General features: G+C 33.8%; 1 protein-coding gene across 2 annotated transcripts; it reads left to right on the top strand.

Moving 5' to 3' along the window:
• The first annotated feature begins 290 nt into the window (after positions 1 to 290).
• On the top strand, positions 291 to 22,398 carry LOC126853384 (transcriptional coactivator yorkie). 2 transcript variants are annotated; one of them, XM_050599066.1, is made up of 8 exons: positions 292 to 435; positions 831 to 3,148; positions 16,724 to 16,938; positions 17,226 to 17,407; positions 17,503 to 17,689; positions 17,884 to 17,943; positions 18,009 to 18,094; positions 18,623 to 22,398. In XM_050599066.1, the coding sequence occupies exons 2-8, from the start codon at positions 2,487 to 2,489 to the stop codon at positions 18,716 to 18,718; spliced, it is 1,488 nt and encodes a 495-aa protein (XP_050455023.1). In that variant the 5' UTR covers positions 292 to 435; positions 831 to 2,486; the 3' UTR covers positions 18,719 to 22,398. The 2 variants fall into 2 exon arrangements, with proteins under 2 accessions (XP_050455033.1, XP_050455023.1); XM_050599076.1 differs by lacking the exon at positions 17,884 to 17,943 and having other exon boundaries at positions 291 to 435.
• The last annotated feature ends 3,447 nt before the right edge of the window (positions 22,399 to 25,845 follow it).

Genomic DNA, 25,845 nt, shown 5'->3' with positions numbered 1-25,845 from the left:
CATAGATATATACATATATGTAGATGAATTTGCCATCGCAATGTTTACGAATAACTGAAAGATCGGCTTTACAAACTTCGTCTGATTAACCAAGAAGTTTACGCTTCGTAGCCAATCAGAACAAAGGACTCTCTGCCCCGATTGGTCAATCAAATGCTTTCAGCGCTTGTAGCGTCAAGATGAACGCACTCACATGAACATTAGATGAAATACTATATTCTTTGCTATATCCGTGCTGTGGATATTATTTATGTTAATATTCCGTTCATTTGTTATGTGTGTTTATAATCGTCAAGATGTTAAATGCATTATCGAAATTAATTTTCTATAATCCAAAGAAAAAAAGAGAGTTCTAACATCTGTTGAATTTTTCAAATTTTAATATAATAATTGCGATTGAGGCTATGAAGTATATCTCGCTTCGTAGTATAATCGGTAAGTTATTCTTCGATAGATATATACAGTAGTTATATTTGAATTGTTTCGAAAGTTCTTTGCGTGCAAACTTATCGTAAATATCTATTATGAAATGTTATTTATGTATCATATCGTTATTATATGTCAATCTCGAGTTAAGTAATTGCCGATCTATCTGAATGTATCCGAATCGAAATAGTTTTCGTGTACTTCAAGTCTTTTTCTTGCTGAAGTGAAAAAGCTCTTTTTTAGCAAAAATAAAATTAGTATTAGTAATATACAGTAATAGAACAATATATAATAATATTAGTAACAAAATATTAATAGTAATTTCTACATTACTATTATTGTATAACGATATCCTTTTGTTTAATATTTCTTTTATAATATTGAATTTATTTCAAATTTTCCAGCACACACAATTGTGATTCAGGAGGAAGGTTAGGGTTCATAAATAAGCTAAAACGCTCCTAAGGAAGACTACATTCGAGAAGCACCGACGCGCGTTGAGTACGCGCCTAGGCATTTTTCCATACGCCTTTTCTTTACCCCTCCCCCACCGCCCCGCTGGTATCACAAATGACGCCTACTTAGGAGCCAGTGGATAGATAGGTTGGAGCAACAGGCTGACACACGGCGGCTTGGCTCGGCGCTTTGGGGCGAGATCCGACACCGCGCATCATCAAGAGCTTTTTCCCGATTGGTGATTCGCTGCTGGGAGCGTAGTTGCCAGAACTGTGCATCATTAAGGCGTCGCAGGTTGCCAGATCTTCGTCTTGCTCAGTGGAGTCAACGTAACGCGACGGCGCGACGGTGTCCCGCGGAGTCGAAGCAACAGTCTTCATCAGTCATCAATCAAGAAGACTGGACGGCGTGATTGAGGAGTCGGTGCCACGACTCGAGAAGAGGATAGTGATTCTCTCTCTCTCTCTCTCTTTTCTTCCTGTCGTCGCACCGCAGCACTACATCGCCGTGCCGCATCTCGATGCGAGGGCGACTTCCTCGCCTCAAAGTGCTTTAATGTCTGACTCTCGCCATCCGCCGTTCGTCACGCGGAGCCAGGAACAATCGCGATCGTGATTGTATCCGCGCGATGCCGCGAGACCCATCGTATCATTTTGTCAACTTATCGTGTTGTCATCGTCTTCGTCGCTGATGTCGTCATCGTCATTGTTATCATAGTGACGTATTGGAGGAAACGGAGGCGACGTGAGTGATTTCCTTCTATCTTTCTCTCGAATGTACGCCCCACGGCGTTTCGGGGAGGCTTCCCGGACGTCCTTGTCTTGACGAACATATCACCGACGCGCGTTATCATCCAAGTGCTAGCGAGCGTCGCTGGTGAATGCAAGACGGAATCTTTGGAGCACTGGAGAGAACACTCTTCCCCTCCTCTCCATCTCTCTCTCTCTCTTTCTCTTTTTTCTCAGGTCGTGTTTCCTGTGCTCTCGCGCTCGTCACGAGTCTACGCAGGTAGGGCGAGCCGATACGTCGAAGAGGTGGGAGAGACGACGAGGAGAGCAAGTCCCGCAGTCTCAATCGGTGTAGGCCACCCGTAACACACACGGAGATCGGGAAGCGCGATTGAGCGGCGAGAGAAGAGGTAGCCAGCGGGGAGGAGGGCGGCGAGGGATTATCCCCATTGGAATCGTGGGGAACGCTGCTGGTATCCAGCAGCGGTAACGGCGACGACGGCGCTTATCCCGATTGTTTTATTCCGCCGCGGCGAGGCGTACAGGTGGAAGTGAGAACGAGCCATCGGCGTCGTCCCGTGGGAATGAGACGATCGTAGGAGAGAAAGGGAAGGTGAGAAAACGAAAGAACGAGAGAGAGAGAGGTCGGCTACGTCGCTACGTACACGGATACACAATATAGGTACGCGCCGTGAAAGAGGCAACCGCGGTCGGGAGTAGCGAAGTCGGAACGTTGGAAGCGGAGAACGGATAGACGCAAAAAAGAGCGACGAGAACGCGCCGATACGAGGACGAGGGAGGAGAGACAAGGACGCAGGTCACTATAAAGCAGAGAGGAAGAGAACGCGCGCGTGCGAACGTGTGATTTGATCCAAAATGGCGCTCAACCAAGACGTGGACCAGTTGTCCAAGAGTAATCTCGTCGTCAGGGTCGACCAGAATTCCGAGTCCGATCTACAGGCGCTATTCGACACCGTCCTCAAACCCGACTCCAAACGGCCGCTACAGGTGCCGCTGCGCATGCGCAATCTGCCGGATTCCTTCTTCAATCCTCCGTCCACCGGCAGCAAGAGTCCCTCGATCTCGCACTCGCGCGAGAACTCCGCGGATTCCGCGTTCGGTACCGCCGTGACCGCGACACCGAGCGCCGGCGGCGCGCCTAACGTAAGTGCCAACGGAAGCGGAAGCGCCGGCGGTACCGCTACAAGTGCCGGCGGCGGTACCGCCACAAGTGCAGGCGGCGGAGGTGCAAATAGCGCCGCAGGTGCGGTCGCAGCCGCCGCCGCTGTGGCCGCGGCCGCCGCAGCCGCCGGTCTCACCGTCGCTCATCCCCGCGCTCACAGCAGCCCGGCCTCCCTGCAACAGACATACGCCTCGGCGCAACAAGCGTCTCAACACGCGCCGCAGCCGCACGCGCGTCACCATCATCATCAGAAGCAGCGTAGCTACGACGTCATCAGCACGGTCGACGACCTGGGCCCGCTGCCGCACGGATGGGAGCAAGCACGCACCTCCGAGGGCCAGATCTACTTCCTCAAGTGAGTAACTCCACGCTGCTTTTTACGCGATTCGGGATGGAAGGTGCGTTCCGATCGTACTCTCTTTTTTTCTTCCATCCACCAAGGGCAATTTTACGTTGAAATCATATATTTTATGAAAATCAGTACCTTTAAATGTGTACTCTTATTTTTTATTTTGTTTCTCCTTTCAAAGGATGACATGTACATACTGGTTTCGTTTTCAGATTTCTATTCACTCACTGCAGTTGTATTATAAATGATAATGTCATATTATGACATTAGAAGCGAGAAAACATGTGTATGTTTTTCTTGTATTATACAGTGAAATAAGTTAATTGTATTATATGTTGTCATTCGCATTTGATAATATAAATTAATGAAATATATATATATATATATATTTTAAATACATAGATTAAAATATATCGGTATCAATCTTGATTAAAACTATGAATCTATTTTATACATATAAAGTTTACTTTCGCTATAAATAAATATAAAGTCTACTTTCGCTATAAATAGAATATACATACAGATTATATATGTACATTTCCTAACATGGAATAATAAAAAAAGGAAATTTTTGACATATTTCATCGATTTATGTTATTGATCGAATGATACCATACAAAAAAAAAACTAATTTATTTCGACGTATTTGGCAAGAAAAAAATTTACACGATTTTTCATTTCTAATGTCAATGCCATATGCACGACATTTAAAGATATCCTGAATAGCTATATATAACGTTTTTTCTTTAACTGCAACACTGATTTTCATAAACAAACATGAACTTTTCCATAATACAATAGATGGATGATAAGATTTTTTATTATACGCACGAAAATATTAATATTCATTATGAATGCAGTTTTATTGATAAACAACTTATTTATATATAAATCGTAAATCTACAATATATTTAAAAAAAATCTGAATTTTAAAGCTATGAAAGCAACATCTAAGAATCTTTAGTATAATCATGTAATCGAACTTCTTATCGGATCAATCTAATCTTTGAACGAAAAAATATTAAAATATATAGATGAATACATGAAATACAAAATGTTTCTGCGTGCGATCAGAGAAGAGTAGAACAGTTTTGTTTTTCTAAAATTGAGCAGACATTTCACGCCATACGCGTCGCTATGGTTCATTAAAGAACGGTAGTTTTGCGACTCATCGCCGTCGGTAATTTTCACCGTATAGAAGTCCCGCATACCTCAAGGCCGACACCATCTTTATCTCGACGACTTTACTTACTCGTCTTCTCTCTGTTCCTCTTTGCTCGTTGCCCCTCCGTGTCCCCATCACTTCTCATCATGGGCGGCGAGAGAAGAAAGATGCGTTCTCTCGGTTCATCCGTTAAGCTGCTCTTCGTTGCTGCTAACGTTCGCTCTTGCCCTCGAAACTGAACACATGCGTCATGATGTTCGACGGTGAACACATCAGTCGATGCCAATGTACTAATTAGCATATTCGGATACATAGAAGACGTTATTATTAATACAGAAATTTTATAAGATTTTTAAATAAAAAATTTGGTACATATATTTTTATGTTTTATATCGAACAGACGAAAGTTTCTGTAGAATCAGATCTATGTATAGGAAAAACAATTTCAAAGTTCTCTCTCTCTCTTTCTCTTTTTTTTTTTTAAACAACTTCGACGATTTTACTTTAGAGAAAATATCGATGAAAATCATTACTCATCGCAAATATTCAATTTTCAACATTGCATATCTTTTTTTTGTTAACTGAAAGTTTTTTAAAATTAAAATTCTTTTAATGTTGATTCATCTAAAATTAACTTTTATTATGTATATGTTCTATTAATTCATAAATATAGTCTCTTTTGCAAACACTTTATATCTCGAAAATTATCGAGATATATTTTTTCCCGAAAAAAGGAAAATTAAGCATGTGAAATGAAATCGTAGATTGAAACAGCCTATATATGTTATATGTCGTAACACGATTATCGTCACAAGTAATGACAATTGCGGTTTCGAGGCACTGTTACACGGGCCCTGACGAAGAGATCCTTAGATTCGTTCCTGGAATATGCTCTCTCACATCTTTCTGATGCTTCTGAAGAAGATGCGTCGGCCTCCCACCATGCATCTTAGCTTCCTAACCTGTTCCACCTGCGCCACCGTAACTGTCGGGATCATCACGTGTCACCTGTTGTGAGAAACCGTCATCGCTCGCTTCCATTCTTCGAACTTCAATGAACCTGCCAGTGTAGCCCACAATGTAGCCCACAACTAGACTAATTTTCTTAAATATTTCTGAAAAATTTTCTTTCCCTTATAAACGTCGTTACATAAAATTGACCATCTTATAACATCTTCGTTTTTTATCTAAAAATTTAAATACAGAGTTCGAATATTAAAATATATTGTTAAATTTTTGACTTGCACAAACGACGAAGAAAGAGATATTATTTCTTTTATATATTATAAAAAATTATATTCTATTTTAAAGATATATGTCAGAAGAGCTCTTAAATAGAGGAATAAAAGTTGCACAATTTTTATCATAGTCGTAAATTTTATAGTTTTTACTGTGTTTGATATTATTATAATATTAATTATAAAATTACATTTTTATTTGTTCAAATCTAAAGAAAATTAATCGGAAATATGAAAAAATATAGATACCTCGCGTTGTACGCATTTCTTTTTCAAGAAGAAAAATTTATTTTAACTTTATCATTAGAACAGGTGACATTAATATTAAATTCATAAATTTTAACATTCTACATTATGGACTCATCTTGGTCTCGTTAGTAGAAAAAAAAATAAATTATGATTATATTTGAAAAAAGCACCTTCATTATATTTTATTAGGTTCAATTCTTTACATTATTTTGGGACTATTTTTTTTTTAACCAAATTTTTCTCGAAGTGCTTTTCTATTTCTTTTATTTGCAAATTTTTTTTCTCCTGCATTCTCATACAAATATGTCCTTGAGATCTCGTAGAAAGACATCCTTCTTTATCTAATCTTTTCATTCAGCGCATTTTATTTACCTGAGAAATCATTTCTATTTCACGCGCAAATCCTACTACCTGCTTGAAAATCATGGAAACGGTCACGTAGAGGATTTATTTTTGAAAAATACGTTTCAGGTTTACACATGTTCGAGCGAATTATACTATTTTTGTTTGAGAGCAGAAAAAAAAGAAAAAGAAAATACAGAACTGTAGTGCAATAATTCAGTATAAAACGCATAAACATCTTTGATCTTCTTGCAAAATCGTTTATATAATTTTGATCCTTTGACTGTCTTTCCATTTTCGACTGTACTTTTCTTATTGAATGCTATTTTCTTAACATATTTATATAAATTATATGTGATAGTCTCTCTAAAATTGTTGGGATTGTAACTCAATTGACTTTGTTAGGTATAAGATCGAACGTTTCGAAACTTTGTCATTTTGATGGACGCCAAGTAGCCATTAGTATAGCTAACAATAAGACAGACAAGATGTTTATCTCAGATACCATACATCGTAAAGCCCATTAACAATAAGCAAGATATCCTTGAAACACGAAGCAATTTGGAGATAATGTGTTAATTACGGTTTAATCACGCGCTTCGTTTCTACGATCGAAATTTACTTCGTGATATTTTATCGCGTGGAAGGTCAGCGGGAAATACGTGATTCGAACAGATAAAACAAAGCACTTTTGCGAAGAAACTCGTATCTAAATGCGTTCGTTAATGATACGCTAAATTTTTTACGCATTTTGGGAATAATTTTTAACGATTTTCGAAGAAAAAACACGATAATAAAAAAACTATTAGTTTTTCTTTTATTGTTTCTTTTATTGCGTATTTCAGAAAATTATTTTAATAAATACGCACACCTAAAGGGTCATTAGAAACAAATCATTTGCATAGAGGGAATGGAAAGGCTCTTCGATGTGCATCGCATCGGAATTTTCTACCGCATATTACGCCATCAAATTTTCTTGCGCTACATAAATTTATGCGCGAATCGAAAGCGTTATTCTTACTCCGCCTCGCGTTTATTTCTAAACGCAAAGATGTACAAAAAAAAAAAAGAAAATGTCCCTACCTTTTGGCCGGATAATTAAGTATTTATCCTGCTATCGATATATTCGTTATCGTGTATCTACTTTCGTTCTTATCAGGAGCCGAGTTAAAATCTTTTTGTTTTGAACCGCACAAACGAATCCCCCAATTTCACCGTGTCACGAATAAGTTCTCGTCATCGGCTTTTGAGAATTGACGCATCCGTATCGTATTAATTTTCGACATTTTATTTCGACATGTCTCTGCAATAACAATAGCAAGCGTTTTTTTTTTTCACGTATCGTGCATTTTTTTCCGCAGCCAAGGGATATTGAAATTGATCTTTGATCTTGCGAAAAAACGCAAGAGACCTGCCGTAGATAGATCTCGTGTATCTCATGTTCTTTTTTTTTTTTTCATTAAAGTTCAGTTTTCAAACACGCTCCATTTTCTACAGAACGTCGGCGAATTTTGCGGAAGCGAGGTGCAGAGCTCGTTTTTTTTTTTCGATAGGCGTAATACGAGGCGCAGCGAGCGTGAGCTTGTTGGTAAAGTGCGCTGCAAAGTGCAGCGAAGCGAGTTGCACGCTCGCTGAATTACGCGGTAATGATCACCGCGGGAAAAGACCGTCTCTTTTCTTTCCTTCCAACAGTAATGGCGGATATTTGTTATTTGTAATAACAACGGATGCTATTTCGATACCATGTATTCCGAAGAATCTTCGTTATGCTCTTGGAAAATTTGGCTTAAATTTAACACATGTTCCAAACGATAATGTTTCACACAATTTTTTGTATTAATTTAATATAATGTAGATATGTTAAATGGTGACACTAATACTATGTTAATATTTTTATACAAAATGAAGGCAAACTTTATAATAATTTGAAATAAGTTTTGCGTAAAATCAACATATTTTTAATGATAAAATTAACTTGGGAAAATATTATTGACGGTCTGTAATTACTCTCACTCACTGTAGAATAAAATCAACATATTTTTCTGTAAGTTTTAACAGATAAATCCTATCATTAATAACACGGAACATCTGCAAAATTAAAAATATATGCACATTGTGTTTATTTTTACATTTTTTTTTAATTGTTATAATAATTTAACATTTCAATTTAATTAACACAATAGCTATATGTTAAATTAATACATGAATGTTTGTGTTAAACATTTAACATAAAAATTTTAACCAATGTATTTTTTAACAAGAAAACACAAATTTTTCAACAGTACATATTGCTGGATATGCATGAAAAGAAACATTATTATCGATGTTTTAAGATCTGGCAAATTGAGATCTGTTGTTTTACAAACTTCTTTTTGCTATGTATTTAACCTTGCCCTTCTATAATATTTCTATCCTTTTTTCCGGATAATTCTTATGTTTTCTTTACACATTTAATTGTTACTTCTCTGTTACTGTTGATACTTACTATGATGTTTGGACGCTTTTAACTTTTATGGCACTATTTTACTTTGAGTTTGAAAGTCAACTATTTATCATCAGTATTGAGCGCGATAGATTGTTCTGTGAACAAAAAATAATTACTCTAATAGACTAAAAAAAAATTGAAGGAATCGTAAGCGTATATTCGTATTGTTGCAACAAATACATCTATTTTTATCTTCTTGATAGCGCATTCTAAAAGAAATCTATATAAACTTTCTAGGAAAGCAGCTCTTATTTAAAAAATATGATCTGTCACTTTTATTCCTCCGCAAAGCTTATCTTTTTCCTATGAAAGATGCACTGCAATATATAATAATGTATCGTATATGAATGTATTCGTTCATGAAGTTATTATGCATTATGTATATATATATATATATATATATATATATATATATATGTATATATGTATGTATCTGTTGATGAGAGAAGTCTTCCAGTCTTATTTATTATTTGCTTCTGAATGTAACATTATAATATCTCTTTCCGTTCTGAAAAGTCTTCCGAGAAGAGTTACTCGCTCATTCACTCACTTATTCAATCATTCTTCTTCCTTCTTCCTCTTTTCAAACACGCGTTTGTCCAATTACTGTTAAGCCCCGTTCCGAGGCTTTTGGATCCTGTCCAACATTGGGACTTATTAGAATCTAATTTGCGTAGTTGAAACGTGATTTCAGTCGCGAATAAGCTGACCTTTTACTAGCCTGAGAATGAATTTGGATCACACTTCCGTATCTCGCGTATTAATATCGCGCCCGTATCCTTATTTGAGAAAATACCACGCACTCTGCATATTTTTAATTCTCTGTCCATCCGTGAGTGATGAAAAAAAAAGATGTTCAATCACGTGTTATCGATTATTATCGAGAATTTTAACGTGAAAGAACTGGTTGACTCGTTCTGTTTTATAAAAACTCGATGCTTTATTTTAGAACCAAACACGTGAAGGAAACATGATTCTTTTCTATCATACGCTTTGTCCGGACAAACAATTCCAGTTCGCACTAGCTTTTACATATTCTACTACATTTCTCGTTCCTGCATTCCCAGATGCTCTTGTGACAAACATTTGTGTAAACTTAGTACTTTACTTTTAATAAATTAAATTTTTAACACAGAAAATAATATTTTTTGTTTGTAGTAACAATAACTGCGTTTGTAATCGAAACCAGAAAAAAATATGGCATTTCGAAAAGTTGATTGTTATCGTCGAGGTAAAAAAAAATGCTGATGTATCTTGTTTTAGAATAATTTATATTTATTTGTAATAATTTTTTTCTTTTGTTTGTTGCTGCACGGTTAAAAATTACAATATATAATATATAGAAAAAAATGCAACTTTTTGCCACTTCAAAAATATTCCCAATTTATTTGCAATGTTTTTTAGAATTGTTTGTAATTTTACTTCTAGCGATTTTTTTGCTGATTTTAATGCTACGTTCATATAAGTACGAGAAATACATCGCGAAAATCGCATAATACATACTTGTTTATCGTATTCGTTACACATGTTACATGTTTCGAAAACATACATTTTTAAATATGAGAGATATATATAGGAAAGAAAATACATATAAATTAAGCCGATAAAAATTTATGCGATATTGAATAAATCAAATTTAAAAACATCTACATATACATACAGATATTCTTTCTACAAAAAAGAAACAATAATATAGCTGTTTATACTTTATATGAATAATACTTTTTCTAAATAAAATAATCTCTTAAACCTATAATTATCGATAATAAATTTATAGAATTCATTAACCATAATTATTTCTAATCTTAATTATTTAATTAGCTTTGTTTCTATATCAGAATTATAATTCCTATTGGCATGTGAGTATATTTCTCACATGAATCAGTTTCAAGCTCTAAGTTTGTGATAAGCACATACGAAAGAATAAAGCTTTTATTAAAAATTTTTTATGATTATGGATATTCGAAATAAGATTTAATTTTGGGGATAGGGATCTTCAAATCTAATCCTATTTTAGCATAAAAATAAAAAAGATATGTCTTCTTTTTAGTGATTATACGATTATATATATATTTAGTGATATATTCAAAAATCTTGAAAAAAAAATAAAATGAATAAATGGAGATCGAGCTTGGAACATTTTCTTCTCAATCGTTTCATTGGACACAGGTGAGACAATGGCTTTCGGTTAGCACTTGAGCGCGTTCTTATCGCGCTGCTCGTCTTTCGCCAGACAAGAGACGCGAGCATTCCTTCAAGGTTTCTGACGTTTGCGTCGATTCACGTAGCACTTATGGTCGAGTCACGTCTTATCGGTGTAGAATACGCGATACTTCTTGTCTTGGTTGTCGATTGTCCAGGAGAGCTCGAAAAATAACGAACGTGCAAATACATATAAAAAAACTCACTATATTCAACGGGAACAAATCACGCATAAAGAATCAGCTGATGTGTTTTTTAAATGGACGCTAAACGAACGATATTATTTTTTGACGCGATATCACATTTAATCTCTATCGATTTTTCGATTATGTGCAAGAGAAATCGCCGCAACGATTTGTAATCTTCCGAAATAAACGACATATCTCTATGTTTATAAATCAATTTTGACAACAGCTCGATTGCCGGATATTTCCAAATCAAAGTGGTGAAAGTTGTCGCGACATCAGTATTCTGTTGTATTTCAAGGTCGGATCGATTAGCGTGAATATATTTCGTTAGTTTCCCTGCATTTGCAAGCTCAGAATAGATTCGCGATCCGAATAATCGAGGATTGCATAAAAATGTACGATATGATATTAACAACGGCGTATAGAGCGATCGAAATAGGATGCGAGAAAGGAGGATATATAGATCGCTATAGATACGAAATTTGCATACAATTTTTGCAAGACTGATCTACGGATTTTTTGTTTCGTATGGGCACGTCTCTTCGATGAGAAAATATCCGAATGACACGATAGTTTTGGAATGAAATTTACCGTTGGTGGCATCGTAACGCGCCATCGTTGGCAAAGACGCGACGCTGTTACCTCGTCGCGCTGCACCGAGGCTAAAGACCCCGACACACCTGTACGCGAGAGAGCTTAGACGACAAATGCGAATGCCAGACACGAGGATAGATCGTCGGGAGTGCGAACGTATATCGAAAGTTCAAGGCAGTGCGACGCGCGACTAGTATTGTAAAATTTGCTCGGTACGAGAATATTTCGTCTGACTCTCTATGTAATTTTATTAATTTGTAAGATTCGAATTGAAAGAATGTATTGCGGGAAAAGGGACCGTAATATTTGTATACTGAAAAAAATTTCATGTGCAAGATTACATTTGATTCATTGAAATTGTTCATAATATTATGAAAAAAATGGAAAACATTGATTGTTAAAAAGTTGAAATATATATAGATGTCACGGATATATTATAAAATCAAAGCAGATATTTGACTCTCTCTCTCTCTCTCTCTCTCTCTCTCTCTCTCTCTCTTTCTCTTTTTCTTTCTCTCTGTAACTTAATGTCAATTTGTTATTATCCTCTCACGAGGATTCTATTAACTAAAATCGTTAGATTCCAACGCGTTACTCATTTTCGCGAAAGTAAGGCCGCGACATCAGCAATTTCACATACAGATAAACGGGAAGTAGTTAACCGAAGTCTCTGCTATATAGGAATCTTTGCTCGATGATGCCGAGAAATGCTTTTAACTTTAAACTTCGGGTACCGTTAGTAGTTGCCGAGGTTGCACCATAAATACCGTGTGTGACATCTTAATCGCATCGCATAAGTTATTTCGCATTAATCCCCTAATCTTGGCTACGTATCCTACGAAATGTATTTCATCGGCTCGTAATTTGGGGTTAAAATATGTATTTAAGTGCATAAGATTTGTGTGCGTGTGTATTATGCTATTTCTATGCCTTTCCTAATTTATTTTCATAATTTCATCCAAAAAAATCAGCTCGAAATTGATCAAACAGATTATAGGTAAAGAAAAATGTAAGGAACATTCTAGCAAAATTGTCCCCAACATTGTTACCTTGATCAACGCCGTAGAAAATCGTTCTCGAATTGACATTTCACGAGAAACGTACGTGATTTAGTATGCGTCATAGCGAACTTGCGAATCATTAGACTGTAAATATATGATCATTATATGTGTAAAATATGCAAATTGTGCATTTGCGAAATCATTAGAAAATCAGACTTTGTCGCTTCGGTGTTTCGGCCAAAGGTCAGTTTCGGCTATATACAAACGTGTTTCAATTTTCTCCTAGTAGTTGTTTCGAATATCATCTTAAATCGCTGTGGAATCATTGCTTTCCCGTATTAGACAAAGTGCAAAACGAATTTTCATAATCTTGTAGACAATTTATTTACGTCAATTGTGTGTTTATCTCTTTAACACGGAATAAATTAAATATCGAAATCTTCTTAACGATTTTATATGCATGTATATAAATTAGACATGTGTATAAATCGGTGCGATACGCCTATTTCGACAAGCATGTCTTATAAGACTTATCTTATATCGCTGTCAAAACAAACGCTCGATTAATCTGTTATCGTCACAGGGATTAATTTGTTCGACACTAATTAGCGACGATATAATTCGATATAAACAATTTGTTTTCGTGAGACATCATTTCTTTTCTTTTAACTCTGCCGGTATAGTTTGTTTTATCAATTTGTATAATTCTCTCTTGTATTAATTCATTTTCTCCCGGGGTTGTGTAAACGAGAGCTTAAATACAAAACTTTAGCCAATGATAAGATTAAAAGAGGCGCAAAAATAATTTTTGATTGAGCGCTGAAATGTTGAAATTTTCATCTTTTTGAAAATGATTGCCATAATAGTAAAACTTGGCTATTAAACTTTCCACACTTGCGCATTATTCGGACTCTTCAATTTTCGATTCTTCTTACTAAAGATGTTTTAAGATCCGCGGGGATTCTGGGTGACCTAATGACGCTAAATCCGTAGGAATCATCCGCTAGATGAAGCTTGTCAACTTGACATCGATCGTACGCAGCAAAAGCCGAGATCGCGGTCATAGTCGTTATCATTAGACCCTCAAGTTTTTAAATCTAAGGTCTAGAAAAGCGACAAACACGCGCGCTTCTCGCGAGGGAGGGCGAGGACGAAGCTCGCCCTTAAAGTGCGAAGAGTCGGGGGCTCGAGGGAGGCTTGCGAGAACCGACGATGGAGAGCAGAGTGCAGCGAGAAGAGAGTCGATACGCGAGTGTCTATTTACGAGTTGTCCGGCGCCGTGATGTCCGGAGTAAAAATACACCGTAGAGTCTGCGCGCGCGCGCGCACACGCGCCACACACGGGACCCTCTTATAATTCTCCGACGCGCGTTCTCTTGGTCGCTCAACGTTCCTGCCTACTTCCCCTCGTCACCACCCTTGCTTTCTCTCTCTCTCTCTCTCTCTCTCTCTCTCTCTCTCTCTTTTATCTCGGCCGCCCGGTGCTCTCCGGGGCCCACAGCAGCCGCGGGGGGCGACGTAACGCGGCGCCGTTCCTCTTGCTGGACCACGGCCAACCGGGAGCGCGAGAGCTACAGGCTCTCACATCAGGCGCGTTTAGGATGAAAAACACAATCACGCCGCTGTTGTACAGGGTGTTTCGCTACTCGCCACAGGTTGTTCATGACTTCCAAGGCTGTGATAAAAGATATATATGTCTATCTTCGCGAAATGCATATATTGCTGGCGAAATATTGTTTTGCATTAAAAAGACAACAAGAAAGAAAAGAGTACATATATCGATAGCGTTCTCCATAATAAATGCGTGGGTTTTTTTTTCCTCCAAAAACTGCGAAATTTTTGTCTTTTTTTAAAGGTTCTAATAAAACATATAAAATAAACGTGTGAAAAATTTATGCGCACTATAATTGATTAAAATATATAAAAATCAAGAATCTCGATATTTAGAAAAAAATAATTTTAATTTATATGTATATATATATATATATGAAATTTTTTTTCAAAAAGTAACGATAAGCTATCGTTTGAATAGTCACAAGATGATTAACAAATCGAGCTTGCCAAGCGCAGTCGGATTGGCGTGGTGTTTACAAACGCGTGCCTATTACAAGGCAGGTACGCGTTCGTCACGCAGGTACCGTCTGTAGTTTGATGTGTGGGTGCAGAAATATAATCGCGTAATGACGTCATGCGCGCGTGCTGTGCAAAACAGACTTCCTTTCGTTCTTTTGCCCTCCGAACTGTAGCGTGAATCTACTATTGCGACGAAGAGAAGAAACATCATACTTAATGTCATTCACGTTTAGCTAATCCTTAAACGCATTCATTATAAAAAATAATCTACTATATTATTATATATTATTGTATATATAAATTATGTCGCTCAAAAATTAAAATTTGCAGGCTTAAGTATATGGCCATTATTTAAATAAAATACAAATAATGAAACCTTAAACCTGTAAATTTTAATTTTTAAGCAACATTGTAATTTACACTTGAATAAAAATTTTTAATTGTATATAACATTTTTCTGTATATGTATAAGAGCGAAAGAGCGAGAAGAGAGAGAGAGAGAGAGAGAGAGAGAGAGAGAGAGATAAATGAATAAATTTTTATATACATATTTATTTTAGTATGATACACATACGCATACATTATTGAATTTTTAAACAATTATTCGTTATTTCTGAGTAAGACTATTTATCACTTGTTACGTGTAAATTTCCGAATTCTGCGATAAAGCACGTATTAAAGAAAAAATTTCCATATTTTGAACTTATCCAAGACTTATTCGACATTCATGGAAACTATCGGTTCCACATGTTTAATAAAAGATGGCAAGATTAAAAGATCGCCTTTATTTTGGGCGTCAAAACCTACGCTCTAACCCACGTCGCCTCGCTGTTTCGCATCGGTCTTTTGAATGGAAGTATTTTTAGCACGCGCCTACTATATGTGGATAACTGTATGTACGAGCCGCGTCGCGTATTCAGTTTCCACGGATCGAGCACCTGAGGCCAACATTAAAGTGTTCGATATAATATAAGTTGAAGTTAAATTTCGCGAACGCAATCGCATTATTTATATTTCTGATAATCGGAACAGTGCGTTGTATCAATATATTTTTACCTGCACCGATTATTTACGCGCCAATTTTATTTATCCACAGTCATAATTCTAAAATGATCGAAATAAAAACAGAAGGAAGCTTTTTAATTTTATCGAATTCAACAAAGTTAATATCGTATATTAAATTGTCATATATATATATATATATATATATATATATATATATATATATATATATATATATACCACGATATATGGAGTTTATCGAATACAGATTTGCAATTTGAAATATTTTCATGTAATGTTGAGCAAAGTTGGCAAATTTGAGATGTATTAGCTTTCTAAAAAGAAAAAAAAAATAAATAAAGAAGAAATTTTAGGTATACTTTTTGAATAAATCTCATACTTAATATGGCGAATTATTTTATGTAAAAATTAAAGAACTATCTGGATCGATATTTCTAATATCTTTGAATGACAGATTAGTCTGTTGTTCAATTTTTCTTTTTAATTAAATTTTATTCTAATTTAATTTAATTGTCTATATATCTATTTTTCTCTCATTATTTCGATGAATAATTGTTCTTTCATATTGTGACGTATTCAATCGAAAGTTCCATATTTGTTTATATAGATTTGTTTATATAGATATGTGTATATATAATATATACATTTTACGCAGGTTGTCGTGCATTTGATATAATGTATTATATTGTATTTGGTGCCGTACTAAAATCACGGATGTTTCATTTTATAAATATTTAAATTTTTGCTGCTTCTCGAAGCTTGTACATAAAAATATGTACATATCTTTTACTCGTCTACAAAGAGAGTCTTCTTCTCTTACAAAACTCATAACTTTTTTAAACACAAAATATTTTTTTTTTATTTAAAAGAAAGCTATTTTTCGCATGTTAGAGGCATTTTAATTTCATTTCACAATTGATAATTATCAACATTAATTTTTTTCTCTCTCCCCTTCTTCTGGAGACAACTTACAATTATTTACCTCATTGCGTCTAATAAACGGCCCAATCTTTTTTTACAGTCACTTGACGCGCAGTACGACATGGGAGGATCCACGAAAAACAGCCGCAGCCGCGAATGTGGCAGCAGTAGCCGCCGCAGTCGAGACCAGCAAATCCAACCCCAACTCGCTTGGTCCATTGCCCGATGGATGGGAACAAGCCCGCACAGCCGAGGGCGAAATTTACTTCATCAATCATCAGACCCGCACCACCTCGTGGTTCGATCCGCGAATTCGTAAGTTTTAACAAAATTTTGTCCTTAAATGCAGAGTAAATGTGGATTAGAATAAAGTTTTGAATCCGAGTATCCATCTAAAAATCAAGAAAAGACACTCATTTTCTTAGTATTGAATTGGACGATAGTTGGTTTATTATTAGTTTGAACAATTTATTTCATTTATTTTGTTCGAACTTTTCCCGAGTTTTTACAAAATACGAAATATTATCAATTATCTATCGAGAATTTTCATTTTTGAAAAGATCTTTTACATGTATTTTTATAAAATATCATTATTTCTTCAGCGACACATCTTCAGAGAACTCCGACATCTGGCGCGATGCTGCCGCAAAACTGGCTACAGCCCGCCGGTGTCATTCAAAGCAACCAGAGTCTGCAGGTCTGCCAGCAGAAACTTCGCCTTCAATCGTTACAGATGGAACGTGAACGTCTCAAGCAACGGCAACAGGAGATCATGCGCAGTCAGGTTAGTATTTGAAGATCGCTTGAAGAGTAATATCGCTCGCATTGCAACCATCTTTTTGATAAGTCACGCATGTGTCTTGTTCATTGTTTGTATAGCAAGAGTTGATGCTGCGGCAGAGTACCACGGATGCTGCCATGGATCCGTTTTTGTCGGGAATTAACGAGCAGCATGCACGTCAAGAGAGTGCCGACAGCGGCCTAGGACTTGGCTCCGCTTATTCCCTTCCTCACACTCCGGAAGATTTTCTCGTCAACATCGACGACAATATGGACGGCACAAGCGGTAAGAGCGGCTTCCGCACAATAATGTTTCAGAATGAAACTTTTCCCGCAACGTATCCCGCTATCATCGCATCCATCACCGCATTTGTCAGAGCATTTGTGCTAAAAAGAATGTTGTTCGTTTTGTTTTGTTGCCAAAGAGTTTTCAATTCTCAATTTCTGAATAATTATTTTGCGCGATTGTTCCGATTGCAGAAAGGCACTGTGCGTTGATTGATCTTACGAAACGATTATACCGAAGCCATAAATACCTAAGTACGTATTTACAACAGTATAAAATTGCGTTTAGTTATACTTAAGACTTGACGATTTTTTTTCAGACGGGGGTGCGCCAATGGATACGCCGGATCTGTCAACTTTGAGCGACAATATCGATTCGACCGACGATCTTTTGCCGTCTCTTCACGTAGGTGTCACAGTATTTTAAAATTACAAGAAAATGTGCAGATACTTTTTGTAGAATAATAATCATTAATTAATAATAAATAATTATTGTGTGAAATAAGATGTGTGTGTAATAGTAGTTTAATGTATACATTATCAGAGTTATTGATTATTTCGCCTTTTTCCAATTTTTTTAAAAATAATTTTTTATGGCCTATTTTTATTTCTACATCAATGTAATAGCTGCTAATAATGATTGTGTATCATAATTTTTAGATAAATTATGATACATAGATTATGTACATATATTTAGATAGATTATTTACATTATTATCATGATAAATTCTACAAAAATCCTATTTTCATACCTATGTGATTCGTATAATCATAATTATATAATTTTCATACACACACACATATTAATAATTTTTGTATAATAACAAATATAATTTCTATATTTGTTAGGAAGTTTGAATTGACAATAAAGAATGTCTTAATTTAAGATATGTATGTACATAGTCATTTTTTTTATATAAGATTATTGTTTCAGCTGAGCGAGGAATTCAGCAGTGATATTTTGGACGATGTACAATCACTTATAAATCCTAACACGACCAAAGCAGACAACGTGCTGACGTGGCTGTAGAATTGAGATCGCACGTGCAGCGGATTTACACGAATTCACACATAAATAGCCCCATAATAAGCACCGTGCAATATCGATGCCTTCAATCAATAATACGAGAGATTCTCCAGGGAATCTTTACAGTAATACAAAGATTGTTATGATTTATTCTATAGGAAAAAAATAATAAATTTAAAATAATTTTTTTTATATAAGAAATCCAAGAGTTCATATCCGCAATAATTTTCAAATTATACAGTGACCTTTAATTGATGCTCAACAATCTAGACACGTATACATACTGATATATGCACATATATAGTATGGACATCCATATACTATATAATGTATGATCATATATGTATATGTGAACGTATATACATGTAAGGATTCCCATTCTTTTCCGGTTTCTCTCTCTCTTTCTCGCTCGGGTGTAAGGTGCGATAGTGTGTCTGTATGTGCGTGCGAAAGTTTTAAGCGTTTTGTATATAAGTTTATATTTCTTTATATATGCACTGCCTGAGAAAAAGAAGAAAATAAAAAGAGAGAGAGAGAGAGAAAAAGAAAAAGAGAAAAATGGCGATTGGATTTGTGACAATTTATAATATGAATTATAAATAGAAGAGCTTTCAGGACCGATTATATATAACAGATCATAAATTATGAAAATTGCAATCTTTAATTATAATCTACATATTGCAGAAAAAAAATGTTATTTATCATGAAAATATGAAAAATAACTTGTTAGAATATAGATATTGAGATATATTGAAATCTCAAGATATTTTAATGACTTTCAGGAAATTTACTTGGTATTTTTAATCGCTTAGAATTGGTCAGAAGCTTTTCTATTGGCTTTTGTATCTAAACTATTTTAAAATTTTGCAAAGCAAATGCAACATAAAAAGATACAACTACTAATTTTCTGTAATGCATGTATGTGTGTTACAGATACCATCTTATGCAACAAAAATTTTTATTTTGTATTTACATATTCGTTGAATTTAACGATTTCTCATGATGTATATCTACAAATGATTGTATTTATAACATCATCCTTTTTGAATATTGTTATATCGAAATTTTATGAACAAACTAATAATATTGCGATCGTATTGGCGAGAAAGATAGGCAATCATAAAAATTGATACGTATGTTTTAGATTTTTATACTAAAATTCACTTAATTTCACTTAAGAACTTGCGTTTTTTTAAATTTTTTGTTTGGTCGCGTTAAACATTATTATCAAATGATAGATAATTATTGTAACACGTTACTTTTTATTTTTTTACAGAAAACTTAATATTTTGTTTTTCTTTCTTCGCATATGTGACAATTAGCAGGTTTTCTTTATTGCAGTTATCACGAGTATTGCAATTATTATTTTTATTATATATACATAATCGTTCTTTGATTTATAATTCATATTATACAAAGATATGATTAATAATCTGAGAACGTAAATCATAATCATGTTTGACGAAGTTGTTCATATTACTATCTCGAAGCTCATCATTTATTTCGAATCAATATTACAGAGCAATAGTAATGTTTACTGGACAAAGATCGAGAACTTTTTAATGACATATAGACGTTTATCAATATTTCGAATTATATGACATATATAATTATGTTGTATAATGTTCAATGTGGAGATCGAAGACGAATTTCCGTGAGTCGTCAATTTCGAGATACATTACGGATCATTACGGATGAAATGTTTTGTGATCCCATGGTATATTTTTTACAAGCGATCATGTGTTTGTAAGAGTGCCTTATCTTTATAATTAACATGACACGACCTGCCGGTCGTCATTTTTCGACAATAACCGTCCATTACAATCGAAACATTATGTGAACATAATTTTATTAATAGGCAACACATTTTTAGAGTCTTGGAGCTGAATGAGTTTCCGCCGAGAATAAATGCAAAATGGGAGAGAGATAGAATATATATTTTTTTTATATGTAAAGTCTATATATATACTTGTTACGGATTGCAGTTATATTGGTATTTTTCGAGAAATCCTGTTAGATTGTAAACATATTACATTTTATACATTATTATATACAGTTACATGATAAAGATTGCGAGATCGAGAAGAGAGAATATATATACAGATATTTACAGATTTACATAAATATCTTTTATCTACATAAGAATGCTTTCGCGTCCTGTCCCTGTAACTAAAGGGTACTGGAATGACGAGAGAAAAAAGGCCGCTAATATTAGATTTTTTTTATATTTCTCATGAATTAACTCGGCCTAGTTATCATTGGAAATCAAAATGATTTCAGTGAAGAAAATAATGCATCTATACATGCAGTTTATCACATGTGGCAGCTTAGAAAATACAGAAAAATGCAGAAATTTAGACGATTGTTTTCGTTACTTTCTGGCAACTATGTACACAGATCATCGCACGAGTAGCCATCAATCGCTCGATCAAAATTAATATAATCGTGGACAATAAATACATATAACGTGCAAAAAAAATTAATGCAAATGATATAGAAATTAATATTTTAATAATTATTTCATAAAATTTGTATTAATATTTATATTGCAATCTGTTTGTAAGAAGAATTAATATTTATATGTGGTTTTGTCGCGAAATGAAAACAGTTGCGTAAATTTCTGAATTCTTTGTATGTTAAGGATATCGACAATCTTATCGTATAAACTTTTTGTATTAATGCTCTCCCGCCTTCTCCTGTAATTGGGAAAAGTCTCGGAGAAAAAAGGAAACTTTTGTTTCGTTATTCGCACGCGTTGTCCTTTCGTTTTAACTTTGCCGTGCGAATGCCGAATATTTTTGACTCGTTTACTTTTTCTTCTCTTTTAAAATAGTAAAAGAAAGTGATCATATTATATATATATATATATATATATATATATATATATATATATATATATATATATAAACGTTGATTTAATATTTGTGTCACTATCCGTATTTTTAGGCTGAAACTCTGGAAGACAGGACGACGTCACATGCCGAACACGGTAGAAATTTTGGACGTGAAATTTTTTTATTTTATGCAAATTCAGATATCGATCAGAATTGTCAATTGATAGTATTTGAAGTTAGAATCGAAACATTTTTAATGCATTTTATGCCGTATTAGCGATACGCGTTTTGAGTTTTATCCAACTTTGAGTTTTCCTTTTATTCGCTTTTTCCTCCCTATTTTCGCATTCTTTAATTTTATTCAGCCGATTTTATTTTTATTTTATTTGAGTTCACCGTGTTCCACGACGTTTTTTCCGATTGATATCATTATTCGAATCGGATGCGTTTCTTGACATCGATTTGATCGACCGTCTTCCAGAAGCATCAGACCAAGTGCGTTTAATGTATTATTTTAATTGCAATATATATATATATAACGATACTATTAGTGTTTATCATACTGTATCTTGCTTTTAGTCTAAACACTGTCTAGATTACGTTTCGGGGAGCATTGCGAAAACTCTTACGTAAGTGCCTTCATCCGAATTTTTATATCGAAACTTCCCACTTAGGTTGCGCATAACACGCGTCCATAATATCTGAGATTATATACAGAACAGAAAACAATTAGTTGTTTATTATCAGTATTTAAATATGCTCATTGGAAGTAATTTGTGACATAAATTTTTATATCGATAACAAGTGCCTTTATAATAATGATAACAATAAATATATATTATTTACTTACTTATTGGTAAGTAGTATTTATTTTCAAAGATGAATAAATCTTTTTCCTACATCTTATTATCATTAGAATAAAACATTATTGCTGATCAACCATAGCATATCTGTTATGTAAAGTGCTTAATTAGTAATAACGACGAAAGTATGATTTTTGAAAAACAAAAATGTAGAATTAATCTATTTAAATTAAATTTTGAGATTATCGTTTATTTTTTATTATATTAATCTATTCTTTCAGAGTATTGAAGATAATTTTAATAGAATTAAGGCAATTTTGATAGAAAGCGATAGATTATTTTTAAAAAGTTTTCAAAAAAATTATTTTCTTAAATAAATAGATCGCGTAAAATAGAATATAATTATCTTTATATATAAAAATAAACATTAAAAAGAAAAAGATGTTCCAACTCAATCGTGTATTACGTGAGATAGAAGAAATGATTTGAAACATTTATTTCAATTTTCTTTAATTAAAAAAAAAAAAAATAGTTTATCTTGTCTCAATTTAATCAATGTTATTATGTTATATACAAAAGAAATACTTCTTATTTTATCTCTATTTTGTTGATAATTTTTAATTAAAAATGTAGAAACAATCAAAATGGCAAACGTTATTCGAGGTCATAACATTCATAACATATATCAAATCAAATTTATTGCGTAGAGTTGTTTTCTTAAAAATAAAGTTTCACCAAAATAATTTTAAGATAATAATTGTAGTAATAGTGTTTGTTTATTTGATTATATGTTGGTACTTATGTGCATCAAAATTATTCAATATGTGAACTGTCAAATATAAAAATCGAAAAATTTAATCGTTGGATAATCGGATTTCGTAAAAGTTTTGGAGCATTCATGTGAAGCAGTTAAATGTGAAAGTAGTAAGAAATATCAAAAAACGCTTTGACGAACGATTGCAGAAAAGGGTGAGATGAAGAAGCGGATTAGTGTCTGAATACCTGAGTTTGTAGAGAACCCTTTCTTTCGTGTTTTTTTTTTTTGCCGGAGGAAAATGTTTAGGATCTAGACTAGTGCGCGCCCAGAGTTTTTTAAACGCCCTAAAATTCTTAGTTTTTAGGAAAAAATTGCGGAAAGTGTAGCAATAAACATAATGTTAAACTGATGTTAGTAAAAAGAAGGTAAATTTGAAAAGAATGTGTGGGAAAAAAATCTTGTGAAGTTCACCGATCACTTTTTCAATAAAAAATATATTTTGTAAGTAAAAAAGTAAATTTTTTTGGCGAACGGATGAGAATACGTGGAAAATTTCATGCAGAGTACATTCTTGAAAATTGTATACGAGGAAAATTTTCTCTTTCATGACTAGATTTTCCCCTCTTTCTCTTTCTTTCTCTTTCTCATGCAATAAAAATTATTTTCTTATTTTACTATGTTTTATTGGTAACAGAAAGTATTTTTCTCATTTTATTCTAGCAAAATTCATATATATATATATATATATTATGAATTTTGCTAGAATAAAATGAGAAAAATACTTTCTGTTACCAATAAAACATAGTAAAATAAGAAAATAATTTTATTGCATGAGAAAGAGAAAGAAAGAAAAGAGGAAAATCTAATCATGACAAGATATATATATATATATATATATATATATATATATATATATATATATATATATATATATATATATCTTATATAAAAAATTATTTTATTAAGATAATTAATTTTGTAAAAAGTATATATATATATATATATATATATATATATATATATATATCTAGTTGTAAACAGTTTGTACATAATTTTTTTCACAAAATTAATTATCTTAATAAAATAATTTTTTTGATATAAACAAAATCAGGAGTGTATTAGAAAGTATTAGCAAGTGCATAAGAAAATAGGATTAACAAGCTGTATAAACGATGGGACAATAAGGATTATGTTATACTATCGTTTTCCCTTTCATTCAGGTAACTGCACTTGTGCCTCGCGTTTTGATGCGGGGAGTTTTTTTTGATTATAAAAAGCCGATGAGAAAAAAACGGCACTTGACACTCTTCCCCCATGAACAAGGCCGTATCTAATGGGAGCAACGCGAGAAAAAAACTCCCCTTCACTCGACAGCTTGATACCTATTGTATGAGTGGCTGGTAATACGAGCTCAATCGGGCGCGTAAAAAAAATTAAATCCTCCCTTCGTTCAACAGGTTGCATCACTCGAAAAGGGGTCGGTGTTTGAAGTTATCCTTTTGTCATTTTTTTAAATCCCATCACGTGTGTAATACATCATTCCAACAGAGTTTCACCAACATCTAATTGATCCTTGTTAAAGTAATCTACCACTATAATACAAAATGTTATCACGTAAAAGATGGAAAAAATTACAATAAGATATAATATACGTCGAAGGAAATCCAGCCAATGACTTTCAGTTAGTTTGAAATTTGCAATAGAAATTAAACAATAAATTAAAATATATTTGTTAATTATATATTTACATATATATATATATATATATATATATATATATATATATATATATGCGTAACATTGAGATAGATTGAAAATAATGCACAATTTAAGTTTTTTTTTTTTTGCTATAAAAAAATACATAATAAAAGTTAGAAAAATATTTTTTCTTAACTTAAAATATTTATGAAGATTTTCTAAAAAAAACACATTGAGTAATGACTTGTGTGTAGCGAGAGAAAAATGAGAGAGAAAGAATACATAAATCGTTTTTATTAAAAAACAAAAATACCAGATTGATTGTGCAAAGATATCAAAAATTCGATAATTGTGACGAAGGAACTCTTTCCAAACTTATATTTTTTTTCCGCTAAAAAGGAAGTCATCTATAATCACCTCGGATCGTTTCAACGTCGCCCATATGGTAGTACCGATGATTCTTCAGCAACACGAGTAGATGATTCAGCAATGACTTTGTAGATCGATCATTCGTCCCGGGCGACGAGGATTTTGATTCGCGGCGGGTGTTTCCACTTTTTGTGCACGTTTTTCCCGTTCACAGACTCACATTTTTCAGAACCCGGATGCAGTGCATTAAAACTCATTCTTAATGTGCATAAAGAGTCGAGCCCTTTGTCGGGCCCTTCTATTTAAATGACATTTTGTGCGTTGTATACGGTGATCTGCAAAAATCTGCTGGCTACAAAAAATATAAATTACATTTTGAAAGATATCTCTCTGGAATTGATTCGTAATGTTAATTATTAAATAATAAATGAAATAACTGATATTACTCCATGCGTCATTTGTTAACATTGTCCTATGACTAAATAAGTTTTTAAAAAATGTTTATTCAACTGTATCTACTTTAACACGCGATCATCTTTTAACTACTTTTTGAAAAATTTTTAAAAGTGTCTTTTTTTTATGTGTGTCATTAGTACTGAATAATTATATCAATAGAAAAATTTCAAGTTTTTTAAAAGAGAAAAATTGATCATTTTTGAAACTACAATG

Source organism: Cataglyphis hispanica, chromosome 1 (genome assembly GCF_021464435.1).
Source record: "Cataglyphis hispanica isolate Lineage 1 chromosome 1, ULB_Chis1_1.0, whole genome shotgun sequence".
Classification (NCBI taxonomy): domain Eukaryota; kingdom Metazoa; phylum Arthropoda; class Insecta; order Hymenoptera; family Formicidae; genus Cataglyphis; species Cataglyphis hispanica.
Note: the sequence above shows the minus strand (reverse complement) of the source record. Positions and strands in the feature narration are given on the sequence as shown.

Excerpts from the sequence above, each read along its gene's own strand:
- LOC126853384 (XM_050599066.1), top strand. The coding sequence starts at position 2,487 with ATGGCGCTCAACCAAGACGTGGACCAGTTGTCCAAGAGTAATCTCGTC. Across the intron at positions 3,149-16,723 it reads GGCCAGATCTACTTCCTCAA|TCACTTGACGCGCAGTACGA; the intron begins GTGAGTAACTCC and ends CTTTTTTTACAG. Across the intron at positions 18,095-18,622 it reads ATCTTTTGCCGTCTCTTCAC|CTGAGCGAGGAATTCAGCAG; the intron begins GTAGGTGTCACA and ends TTATTGTTTCAG.